General features: G+C 42.3%; 1 protein-coding gene across 4 annotated transcripts in view; it reads right to left on the minus strand.

Annotated features, from left to right (window-relative positions):
- The window catches only part of CACNA1A (calcium voltage-gated channel subunit alpha1 A), a 259,869-nt gene that overhangs the window by 127,347 nt on the left and 119,057 nt on the right, over window positions 1–13,465 (minus strand). For all 4 annotated transcript variants that reach the window (XM_081181633.1, XM_081181634.1, XM_081181632.1 and 1 more), the window contains 3 exons: window positions 8,554–8,645; window positions 7,110–7,262; window positions 5,801–5,988 (listed from right to left, as the gene is read on the minus strand). In XM_081181633.1, the coding sequence (XP_081037759.1) occupies window positions 5,801–5,988; window positions 7,110–7,262; window positions 8,554–8,645 (433 nt within the window). The remainder of the gene's footprint in view (window positions 1–5,800; window positions 5,989–7,109; window positions 7,263–8,553; window positions 8,646–13,465) is intronic.

The following is a 13,465-nucleotide window of genomic DNA, read 5'->3' on the forward strand; positions in this document are numbered from 1 at the left end:
CAGCCAAGTGAAATGACGACTAACAGATGACAACCCTGGGAGAGGAAGAGCTACATGGCAGCTGGTCCTAGTGAAGCCGATGTATTAGGCTTTGCTGTTTCGACTCCTCCTCTGATGCAGCCAGATAGAATGGCTGCTAATAAAAACAAACACGTGCCATTTTTACAGGGAGCCTGCTGTGGAGATGAACTCACTGCATTTAGAGCTAAACACCATCTTCTCCCAGGACTGAGCTTAGGGGAAAACTGTTCTTCCAGTTTTTGCTGCAGAAGCACAGCAATGACTGATGGAGCTTTATGTCAATCAAAAAGCCACCTCTCGCATTTCTCAGAGCAGCAGTACAAGACTGAATACACTCTGTGAAAGCCTTTTCTGTAAAAACTTGAAAACAAACAAATCAAGCACCGGATGCACATGCTTGAGATTTAAGTAGAATGCCTGAATGAAGGCTGGTGGGGGAGAGGAGCAAAGGAGTAACAACAACCGGCTTCAGTTTGGATACTGTATGCGCCTCCTTTGAGAAGTGAAGGCAGGGGAGAAGCAGAGCTCACCCCGCAATAGAAAAAACTGTCCCATTCTTATGTGCAGGTACACCTGTATGCAACCTTAAAAGTACTGAACCCTGATGCAGGCATCTCATGCACATTCACCTTCCATAGCAAAACTACGTCTTCCAGGAGAGCACGGTAGTGTGGCAGCAATAACACTCATATATTTGCAGTATATATATCTATATATATATAAAGGTAAGAGGCAAAATGAAATATCCACATGCATTCTAAGTGGGAAAGGGGATAGAGAGTCTATAGTTCACTGCTATTGCAAGTGCATTATCCAAACTGAATTAGGATCTAAGGGAGGACTGTGAGTATAATTGAATGAACACGTGTCTCTCTAAAAAAATAAATACCTATGATTTCTAGTTTGATGACCCACAAGGCAAAAAGGAAAAGAATAGCATACATATTGCTCATCTGTGCTTTTGAAAAGAGGGCAGGTAGGAGGGGATGATTCATGGGGTTCAAACTTTTTAGTGTTAGCAACACACTAAAATGGTAGTAGATGATATATTAATTTACAAGAAAGTCTTGTTTCTAATATAGGAAGGCCTCAAAGAGAGACCTGTCTCTAATGGGCATCTTATGCCCCAAACTTACCTTTCGGTGCTTCTTGTGGGACATGGAAATTAAATTTCTTTTGGCACACCCCTCCCAAGGTCTGGTTCAATGTGATAAAATGGTTCTGAGGCAGTGAGCTACTGATTACTAGTTACTGAGAGAGCAGCAACAGGGAAGGCTGTCACTTTCATGACCTGCTTGTGGTTTTGCCAGAGGCACCTGGCTGACTTCTCCTGAAAACAGGATACTGGACTGGGTGGACCTTAATTCTGAACCTGCAGAGATCTTCTTATGTTTTTAGGACTACACCTAGACAGCTATAGGTTTATGAGGAGCTATTTTCCCAACTACCATATCATACTAAAAAACAACCAATGACTTTGCCTTTTCCGGAATTCCTCGCTCTGTGACACTGGCTTCTCCTACTCCCAATATAGTTTGAGGGTCAATTTCAGATGTTTTACAGAGCTTTAACTATTTAGATTGAGGTGTATGGGAGCATTCAAATCTAATTTCTCACTCAACTTTATTTTGCTGTAGAAAGAGTCTTATATCCACTCCTGCTCTCCTGTCACCTATCAGTTACCTGGTCCCTGCATCACCTCCTCATTTTTAAATGGTTTGCTAATGGGATATGTAATCTTGGGGGGGGGATAGAAAGAAGTGCTGTGTTTACATACATGATCCAGTGACTAATATTAACAGTATTATTGTAGCCTCAGGAATTGCATATTGTGATCATAACAAACATTCAACAATAACTATTACGCCTTACTCAGTATTTAACAAGTGACATTCAGTTCTGGGGCAATGAGTTTTGCAGTAAAAATGGGGATGTATTTGTTTTAACCACACATTATGTGAGAGAGTACCATCAACATATCATAATGGTGCCCCCACAGCTGGTCCTTTGGTACTATCCATAATCAACTTCAGTAAACAAGAACTGTGTCTGACTCCTGGCTCTCTTCCCTTTCTCCAGAGATTTTAAAATCTGTGCTCATCTTCCTGGCTTCTTGACCTCACCACTCCTCACGCTTCTTGAAACACAAACTCAACATGCCCAGTCTCATCAATTGCCATTTACATGGCTGATCAATGCTCTCTCCATTACAGTGATCCACCCTCCCTGGCTACCAGCCAGTCTCCCTCCCTCTCCATGTCTCACTCATCCTTTGCCTTCTGCCAACTCTGCTCTTTCCTTTTAAAAGACTTCTACAACCAACACTGCAACCAGGCATTGCTTCTCTTCTGCTAATATTCTTTGTTTCTCCTAAACCTCTATCTGCTCCCAAGGTCTACCAGTGCACAACCCTGGAACGTGTCCAGAGGAGGGCAACCAAAATGGTCAAAGGCCTGGAAACGATGCCTTATGAGGAACGGTTAAGGGAGCTGGGCATGTTTAGCCTGGAGAAGAGGAGGTTAAGGGGTGATATGATAGCCATGTTCAAATATATAAAAGGATGTCACATAGAGGAGGGAGAAAGGTTGTTTTCTGCTGCTCCAGAGAAGCGGACACGGAGCAATGGATCCAAACTACAAGAAAGAAGATTCCACCTAAACATTAGGAAGAACTTCCTGACAGTAAGAGCTGTTCGACAGTGGAATTTGCTGCCAAGGAGTGTGGTGGAGTCTCCTACTTTGGAGGTCTTTAAGCAGAGGCTTGACAACCATATGTCAGGAGTGCTCTGATGGTGTTTCCTGCTTGGCAGGGGGTTGGACTCGATGGCCCTTGTGGTCTCTTCCAACTCTATGATTCTATGATTCTATGATTCTATAACCCTAGATCACCTGGCTTCTGCATCCTCTCATATACCAGAGTAGCCTTCTGCTTCTTGGGACAGACATCTACAGTAGCTGTACAAAACCAGGATTATATTAGACAGGTTGACACCACTAGCATCTGATTTTAAAAGGGCAAATATTATCCACTGGGGGAATCAGCAATGCCATTTCTTATGCAAAACGCTCTGCTGTTGCTTGGACTGCAAAACTAGACTGAAGCAAAACTGCCTCCTCCTTCTACGTTCACACTCAGAGGCCATGAAACAAGGGGGACAAATTCTGAAATTCACTGGTGCTCCTCAGGCTAGCAGCTGCTGTTTTTATTTTCCTGTGATGCCCCAGAATTACACTACATCATGATGTAGAGTCATTTCAAGTGACATTGCAGGGAAAATGACAAATCTTCACTGGTGGCTACCATTAAAGTGTAAGAGGCCATCAAACTTTTTCACCTTACAGCTGAGAATTCTCTTTTTCAGATGCTCAGCTGAGCAGCATGCAAAACACCCCCTCTTACATTTTCATCCTTTGTCTAATCCCTGCACAGAGCCCAGAACTGTTGTTAACAATCTCAGCCCTGAGCTCAGAGTCAAAGAAGGATGGGCTGGCTTTTTACAGGGTTGCTGTACCACCAGCTGGGATGCTAGAATGGGTTCTGGACACTGAAGCTAGTGGTTAGGAGCCTGTGGAGCCACCTGAACAGGGATGGAGGAGGATTTCCGTATGTTCCACAATTTGGAGCCACCTTTCCAAGTCTGCATCCAACAGATCATGATCAGATCAGAATGTAGATATGCAGATTAATTTGCATGTCTACAATTCTTTCTGAGCATGGTCTGCTCCTACTCATGTATTTGCTGCTGTTTTTTCTTTTTTACAAGGTGGTCTGAGTGCTTTCAGGCTCTTTCCCTCATTTTTTTCTAGCTGTTTGGAGCTATCTAGGACAGACAGTCCTTGCTGTGCTCATCTAAATGTTTTAGGTAAGCGGCAGTACATTATGACATGCCACCATGGGTACCCCATGTTCCTATAAGGCTCCCCTGCAGAAGTAAACTCTCCCAAAATGGGTGCATCTCATCTCATCTCATTTCATTTCAATTCAATTCAGATTCTTTTGCTTCTTATTACAGAGTCTGCTGCTATGGGATAAAGGTACCTGTTGCTATTCTGGAATCAGGTGTGCTTGTTGTGACTCACGGAAGTTATCAGTCTCCTGTGCTCTGCAGCCTGGCTTTGGAAGACTTAGAACTGTACCTCCAGCAAAAAATGTATGTTGCCTCTTTGGTGTAGAGTGCTTTTATGTTTTGAATTCCAAATGATCTTATTTCCTAATGACAGGCAGACCAATCCTAACAGGAGGCCTCCTAAATTGCTCCAGGGATTCAGGAATCCCTGTGGCTTTAGGATTAATTCCTCTTCCCCATGTTGGTTCAGCTGTGACACTTGTGCCTTATCCACACAACCAGCCACCAGCTGTACTCAACGCTAAAGAGGAAAAAGTAAGGGACTGGGACTGGCATTTACTGACCTCAATTCAAGGTCTGGAATATAATTTGGGTGTGTGAGAGAGACTGTGCTGCACCTAATGCAATCGAACTATCCTCAGTAATTGCACCGTTTTGCCTGTGTGACCTCTTAAATCTCCACAACAGATACTGAGAAATCTCCACCACCACTGTCCCATGTTTCATTAACTATGTTATGAAACGTAGTTTGAATGATCAGAGGGCAGCCAGTGGGAAGATCTGTTTTCTCAATTAAAATCTCCCAGTTCTGATCAGCATAATTACGGTATTTCCTAATGGGATAGAATTGTTATAGCTCAATGAGGATTCTGTGCATCTGAGACTGTGACTAAGGTGCCAGATTCAGTCTAGATCAGGGCTGGGGAATGTTTTTAAGCCCAAGGGCCATATTCCTTAATGGACAACCTTCCAAGGGCCACAGACCAGTGATGTGTGGGGCCAGAGGCAAAAATGGGTGGAACAACAAATACAAGTTTTACCATTAAACAGTAGGCTAGTTTCTACTTATCAGAATTCAAGGCCATCTTACAGCTAAGCAAAAACTATCATGGAGGGTATGAGGCAGCGCCAGTGAAAGGGGTGGCCTAGGGAGAGGTCCAAGGGCCTGAAGGGCTATACTGGGCCCCTGGACCTGAGATCCCCCACCCCTGGTTTAGATGGAATGCTTCACAGTTTCATTCTAGAAACTGATCTCTGAATGCTTGGCTATGGGACAGACGCAAAAATTAATTTGCAGGAAAACAGTATTTACTACAGATGAAGCTGAAGCATGTTGGCGAAAAAGGGATATATGCATGTTTGCAGCCAACAAATGAACAAACAAGGCAGGAATGTGGCGAACAGGTCCTAATTCTCACGCCTAGGTTCATATTATACTCACCACTCCTTTATACCATAGAAAAAGCCACAATGTTCTTCTACCAGCATTAGGCCAATGCCTGCCATTCATAACATACCAGAGATACTATCTTTTCAAATTACAGTCGTACCTTGGTTGAAGAACACGTTAGCAGTCAAATGTTTTGGCTCCCGAACGCCGCAAACCCGGAAGTGAGTGTTTGCGAATATTTGGAAGCCGAACATCTGGTGGGGCTTCCGATTGGCTGCAGGAAGCTCCTGCAGCCAATCGGAAGCCGCACCTTGGAAGCCAAATGTTTTGGAAGTCGAATGGCCTTCCGGAACAGATTCTGTTCGGCTTCCAAGGTATGACTGTACTTAAGTCCTTGTTTTTCTGCTTTTCTTGCTGCGGTACATTCTGCAGACAGAACCAGAATACAGCCAGTTCTACCATTTAATATATTTCTTTGTAAGCTGCCTTGAGTCCCTCTGAGAGAAGAAGGCTGGGTATAAATAAATAACAATAATACTCACATCGTATAGGAGGTCAGTCCACCCTTCCATGGTGATACACTGGAAGACAGTCAGCACGGCAAACAGGATGTTATCGAACTGCGTGATCCCATAGTTGGGTCCTTGCCAGTATTCTTCACACTTGGTCCCATTAGGGCAGAGGCGTGATGACGGTTCCGTTCCACATGGAGCTTCCTCCTTGATTTCATCTGTGGAGGGAGGAAAAAGAGACTCTCTGGTTATACTGCAACTGTGCCAGGCAGGTAATCAGGAGTAGGTAATAAAGCACATTATGGAGTGTTCAGTTGCTTGAACATTTGTTCAGCACCCTATTCATTAAAAAAGAGCCCCATCAAAACACAACTCTTTTAAACAAACAAAAACGTTATATGAAAAGGGGGAGAGGTGGTGATATCACAGGGATCAGTCAATTAGCATTCTCTGTACTTGGCTTCTGTAGAAACAGGTAGAGCTGTTTTGGCCTGAGGTCAATCTTGTAAGGAGGCTCACCACCTAACATGTGCATTTCTACCTAGTCTACATTTCTTCTCCTACACAAGTTGGAGGGGGGAGAAGAAACCCTGTAACAAGGAACTAATTAGGCCCACCAGTCACAGGTTTGGCTCAAGAGGCTGTTTTGGGTGTGCCTCACCCACCTTAAATCACCGGGCATTGGATATGGGAAAGGTTCAAACAGCAGCCACAAATAAATTATGAGAAATGAACTGTTACGTACTGAAGTTCTCACCCTGGGCCAGCAGGAGGATACTGTAGATAGTTATGCAAATGAAGGATCGAAAGTGACGTTCAGTGATTGGATAGTTTTAGAAAATGGCAACAGTTACATTGTTCTGGAGCTCTATATAAGCAGGCTGACTGAGCTCCTCAGCCAGTTCTGTTCCAGCTTACAAATAAAGAGCTGCTTTGGAAGAATTGCTGTGTCGTCTGCTATGTCTACCCATAACTTAACATGAACTCTTAAGTACACTCTCATATCCTCCTTTGGAGACATGGCAGAGGAAATGTCTGATGTCACAGGAGATCAGGTGAAATCAGGTGATTGGCAAGTGGGAGTTCCCGTCCACCTATCAAAGTAATCCTAGGAGTGTTGACCCTTTTTGGATCCATCCCTCCAGCCCAAAGTGGTTCCTCACCCCTGCCCTAAACTTGCTTACTCAGTATATTCAGCCTGGCTCACTTAATCCTAGCAGAAAAAAGTTTGCCTGATACCTATTATCCAGGGTCAAAACAACCTCACTGCCTTCTATGTCTGAGCTTGGGATGATGAGGATGGGGAGCAGACACAGAGAAACAGATGCTCTTTACCTACCTGTAATAATATCCTTGCAGGCAGTGTGAAATTTCCCCATATAAAATTCTAACCCTATGATTGCAAAAATAAGGATTGCAAAAAATAGGAGGAGGCCAATTTGCAGCAGAGGTATCATGGCCTTCATGATGGACTTGAGGACGACTTGTAAACCTAGAAGAAAAAGACAGAGCGCAGAGCAGGATTATCACAAGGCAGATCCATAAGTATGCATACTGTACTTAAATTTCAACAGGAGCAGGGAGGGACTTGACCACTGCTCCCTGCTTTGTGCAAATTCCCCCTAACCTAGAATTCACTCCCTGTTTATTGCATTCATAAGTAGTGGAGACAGAAGAATGAGAGAAAACAAATTCCTCATTCTGTACAGCATGTGGCTATAATCTATGACCATTTCTTTTTCTGCTACATGATATTTTCAGAAGAGGCCATAAGCCTAGAGGAAAGAGATCCTAATAAGAAAGAAGCCTGAACTGGCTGATATTAAGCAAGAGCCATTTTGGAAGGTCACAAGATCTTCCCAAGTATGGAATTTATGTGGATATTCCCAAGTCCCTTTTGATAACCATCTTGCATTGGAATAGCCTTCATTCATGCAAATTATTTCCAAATATCTCCCATGGAAACAAATGGGAAACTCCAGAAGTTCTAGACATCGCTCTTAGCATTCAAGAACTTTGGAATAATATCCAATGATGCCATACTCCTGGCTGACGCTCTAGTTCCTACATGTAGAGCCTAGAGGAGAATAAAGGGTGGCAGTGCAATGCTATGTATGTTTACTCAAAAGTAAGTCCTGCTGTGATCCGTGGTGTTTACTTCTGGGAAGGTGTCCCTAGGATTAGGGTCTGGGTTTTACAGGGAGAGGACAAATTCTTTGATTAGGCATTGGGTTATTTATTTATTTATTTACTTACTTATTTTGTAAATTACCTTTCATTTGAAAATCACAGGGTGGTTCATAACATAAAAATAATATATGAGAATGTAAGGTACATAAAAAACCCAACAACCCTCCTCCCTCAAACACATTTAAAAAACCATAGAATGTTAATCAGCCTAGCTACAAAGAAACTTTTTTGCCTGGTGCCTAAGGAAATGCAATGAAGGCACCAGGCAAGCATCCCTAGGGAGAACATTCCACAAATGGGGAGCAACCACAGAAAAGGCCTGTTCTCATGTTGCCTCTTTAGGAAGAGGCACACAAAGAAGGGCCTCTGATGATGATCACAGGGTTCAAGCTGGTTCATATGGGTTGCATGGGAAGGCTGTAAGAAAAGTTGTAGGTTCCCAGGAGGTGGTGGGCAGAGGTTGATACTGGGGCCACAGGAAGACGAGAACCCCTGCCTGGGTCAGTCGTTATATCTTGTAGGAAGATGCTAAGGTGGGTGCTTCAAATAAGTTACAGGTGAGCTGCAGGACATGAAGAGTGCACTTAACTCACTTGGGATTCCCGACACTAGCTTTAGTGGCCGGAGCACACGAACAGCCCGCAGAGTCCGCAGGTCAAACTCGGTGCCGACTGTTGCCAAAATGCTGTAAGAGAAATAAAGAGGAAGTGTTGGTGCTGAGAACTTGGTCTATTTCAACAGTGCAGAGTAGGAAGAAAAGTAGATTTCCCCAATAACGCAGTGGAAATCCAGCCTGCTACTGTTTGGAAGGAATCTGGACTTCTCCAAAAGCATGTGGAGGTTTTCCTTCTTCTGGAAGTTAATTCTAAGGATGTCTGCACGATATACTCATTTCCTGAGGATTAATAGCAATCGTTCCTTTATTCTGAATCCACAATAACTAATAGAGGTTAGCTCCACCATTCCACTAATACACATTAATTGTATTAAAAGAGTACAAAAATACTGCAAATTTTAGGTGTGTCATTAACAATAGTTTCATGAACAGACATTAGCTTTCCTCACCAATTTACATGCCGGGAAGTTTCTCCTGTTGAATGTCAGGCTGTCCATTAAAGTCCATTAAAGGACAATCAATTCAGATGAGGAGTATAGCACCTAGGAAGTGGGATTAACCCTTTTCCTAATCACCATTTTATCAAGGAAAACCATAGTCCCCAAATTTCTATCTGGCCCATGTATCATTTATATGAAAGAATAGATTGTATCCAGGGACTGTTGAGTTGGAAATAGGTATTTGTTGGCTACTCCCACAAGGGAGGGGAACCCTTTGGGACTATGCACATCCTTTTTTATTTTATCTGTATGAAATCTTAAAAATTACATCTGAAACCTAGACTGTATGCAAAGACAAAAATCACATGTACCCACAATCAGGCAAGAAAGTATTACTGTGAACTGATCTACACATGGATAAAGTTGTCAGTGAATACCGCAGTCACAGCAGCCTTACACCCCACCCCACCCCCGCCCTCCATCTGCAGCAATCATAAGAATGGATGTTGCTGCATCCAATGTACACTAGGGGTCAGAAACCAAAGTTGTCAGTGGCAACCCAATTTGCTGGCAGCGAAACTTTTGGACTGGAGTTCAAGAATTAGCCAAAATCACCCACTCACGTCCTAAAGTGGCCCTCCAGGAAAACAGGTTGATCTCCAGGGATGTACATCTTGGCCCATGCTAACATTTCAAATCAAGTAAATAAACAAAAATGCTTAACTAAGTGACCAATAGAGGGACACGGGTGGAGCTGTGGTCTAAACCACTGAGCCTCTTGGGCTTGCCAATCAGAAGGTTGGCGGCTCGAATCCCCGCAACGGGGTGAGCTCCCGTTGCTCGGTCCCAGCTCCTGCCAACCTAGCAGTTTGAAAGCACGCCAAAAAGTGCAAATAGTTAAATAGGTACCACTCTGGTGGGAAGGTAAATGGTGTTTCTGTGTGCTACTCTGGTTTCGGTGTTCTGTTGCACCAGAAGTGGTTTAGTCATGCTGGCCACATGATCCGGAAAAACTGTCTGTGGACAAACGCCGGCTCCCTTGGCCTGTAAAGCAAGATGAGCACCGCAACCCCAGAGTTGTCTGCGACTGGACTTAACGGTCAGGGGTCCTTTACCTTCACTTTTTAAGTGACCAATTGCATCGCAGACAACTTGGTTCTACTCCCCCAGTAAATCCTGTCCGTCAGTCCCCCAATAAATCCTGGCTACGGCTATATGCATGGCTGAAGTGGGCCAACAACTGCTTAGAGGTAGGAGTTGGTCAGTGCAAAGAAGCCCTTAGCTTGTGTCCACTCAAAGATTCAGGTTACTTCCTCTCTGTGCTTTTAGGTAACAGACAACAAACAGACTAAATAGGTTCATTTAACAAGGTGGTTTCTAATGAACCAATAATTGCTTGCTTTAAAAAAAATGCTTTTAAAAAATGATTTTATTAGCTGTTAACTGCCTCAAAGACAGGATATAACAATTTTTTTAAAAAATATGGGGGGGGGGGGATATTCTGTTGCCATGGGCATAGAAAGCGACCCAACCTTCCTGTTTAAACAACACTTTATATATCTCTTTTGCTGACCTTCGTTTCTTTTCCAGCTAGTAATCATCATTCTCTGTAACTGCCTTCAGCTAATTTAATCCACTACTCCTTCCCAACAGCTGGGAAGGATCCCAAGAACTTTGCCTGCAATTGGTTTAGTGCTATGAAATAATATGATGATGGTTGTTATCATAATCTCTTCATTTTACTGCAATTACATTCAGGATCATCGTAACACGAGCAAGAGGTAAACACACCATACACGGCATAAATATGTGGCAAGCATCTTAGCATCCTTTCCCTGGTTTTTAGTTAAGCAGCCCTCCCCCCACCCTTTTTTTCTGCCTTTCCTAACTTAAAAGTGGTTACATTTTAGAGGATAGTAATTGCGTTGTAATGAGATCTCTGGGCTCTGGAATTAGAAGTTATTCTTGCTGTGTTCCTATCTTTTTCTTATGGTAATTAAAAAGCTGACTCAGATGGGCTCAATGAGCAACTCTGATTAGGAACCACTTATCTACTCTGGCCATGTGACTCAGCAGTTGCGGGGGGGGGGGGGAGCAAGGTGTATGCCACAGTCTCAGACAAATGGGAAGAAAGATAAAGAACTCACTAACTCTAACCTGGCATAATCTGCTTTGAAAAATATATGGCACCTACATTACAAGGTAGCATTTTTTCCTGGAGTTTATGTGCAGTTCTCATACCCCAAGCTGAGGTGGGGGGAGATTTTCTGCCTAGAGACCCTGAACTGCAGGTAGCTCATACAGGACACAGAAGCGGGAAAACACGATGCAGGACATGTACTGAGCTTCTTTCCACATTTCTGCTGCAGTCTGCAGTATGGAACTTGTGGATCCTGCAAGCCTGATTCAGCCCACTGAGCCCCTCCAAATGGCCCATAAATGGTCCGTTTTTAGCAACCTCTGCCAATCATATGACATTATGATGGTGCCAACTGACAATTATTTTGATCTGCCTCATCACTTTCTGTGATGTTCCTTGGATTAGACTTTAAATTTTTAAGTATTTTGCATATGTTTTACATGTTTTATGTCCAACTGCCCTAAAACAAAGGGAGAATCAAATGTAAAGTACATTTGATAGTAACCCCGCGGCTTTTGCCACACCCACTACTGGAATGAGGAGCCCAGAGGGTTGGCCAGGTTTCAGTCTGGACCATGGATTGAAAGTGGTTCCCCACCCCTGATTTAACTTATGAAATTCCTGAGCTTCACACACCATCTGTGGCCAACAGAACCAGGATGGGAAAGTGCCATATGTGAAATATGTAATGTTCACACATTACAGCAGAACATCCTTACCTTGCTATTATGAAGTGTAATGTTTCAACCTCCACTCTCCCTCCATGCTATGTATTGCTGTACTGAATATTTATTATTATTAAAATAATAAACTCTTATTTCATTAAAAAATCACGTAAGCATTCCAGTTAATTATCATTGTGTGATATAGTACAACACTATATCATTATGTTAAACAATGATTTATTAAAATCTATTAATCATATATTTATACACTTCTCTAATTACATAATAATGGATTAATATTGAACAGAATTGCTTTGTGATTAAATAACACCAGTAAAGTTCTTTCTTTTACAAATGAGCATGATTTTCAATCTTATATAACTTTCAAAACTGATTTTCCAATATTTTTATATCAAGTTTTAAGAGTCCATTATGAAATAAATTCACACTTACAAAGTACCTTTCTCATTATTAAAGTTTATTATAAAATACTTTGTGCATTAATATTGTATGCCAAATACATTTTCCACATTTCCCTACAGATGACTTTTGCTGTTTCTTTCAACATTTAGCTATCAATATCTGTGCTGCTGCCAACATATTCCCCACCATTTTCCTTTTAATTTTTTTTGGTAATGCCTCATTCAGTTTTTCTGATAATATAATTGTGGGATCCATGATTAATTTATGTCCTATGATCTTATCATTTTTTCTTTGTAACAGCAACCCAAAATTTCCCTTTTTTATTTTTTACAAACCTACCAAATGTGCCTAAATTTCATCAACACAGCGGGGAGCGTGCAACTTTTTAGCAGCTGGTATGGGGTAAGGTATCATAAATATAAGTTTTCATTAAAAAATATTTGCTACAATATCCAAATTTTACTCTGAACCATCTTGGCACATACAAATTGGTTCAATCTTGGATGGTGAAAATTCCGGCCCCCCCTTTGCTTTTAATACCTGACCACCTCTTGAATGTGTACCTGTTTTCATCGGACACGTCTAAATATCAGACCATAGTAACGACATTACTACCCTGAAGTTAGTCAGAGTAAATAGTTAACTTTTCCATCTTTCAGTTTGCCTTAGGCTGTTGATTTTTGCCCCTCTTCTGCATTTCCAGCTGCTGAAGCACAAAAGACAGCACCTTCTTCACACAGTACATAATAAATTTATTAAATTCACTTCCAGGTTATGTGGTGAAGATCTCAGGTTTTGTGGTTTTAAAAGGAGACTAGACAAATTCATGAACGATGCATCAGCGATTGACCATGATGGTTGTATGGCATTTCCATGTTTAGAGACAGTAGTCCTATGAGTTTCAGTTGCTGGGGAGACTGAAGCAAAGTACCACTTGTGATCTTTCCCAAAAGCATCTGATTAGCCACATTGGAAAGCCTTTGCTCAAAGCCAACCAGACTCTTCTTGTGTACTACTTAGGTTAGAGATATTCTGAAGTCACAATGACTCTATTGCCTACTACCCTACTGTACATTTCTAGACTCTCCTGATTGCCATTCCTTCCTCTGGCAATGTTTAGCCCCACAGAGATCCACTAGGAAAATTTCTCCCCGGCATTTGCATGGATAGAGCTCAATACGGACAAGAAGTAGTGATGGGTTGTATTCCCATCAATCTCGC

The sequence above is a fragment of the Podarcis bocagei genome (assembly GCF_964188305.1).
Source record: "Podarcis bocagei genome assembly, chromosome: 2".
NCBI classification, from domain to species: Eukaryota; Metazoa; Chordata; class Lepidosauria; order Squamata; family Lacertidae; genus Podarcis; species Podarcis bocagei.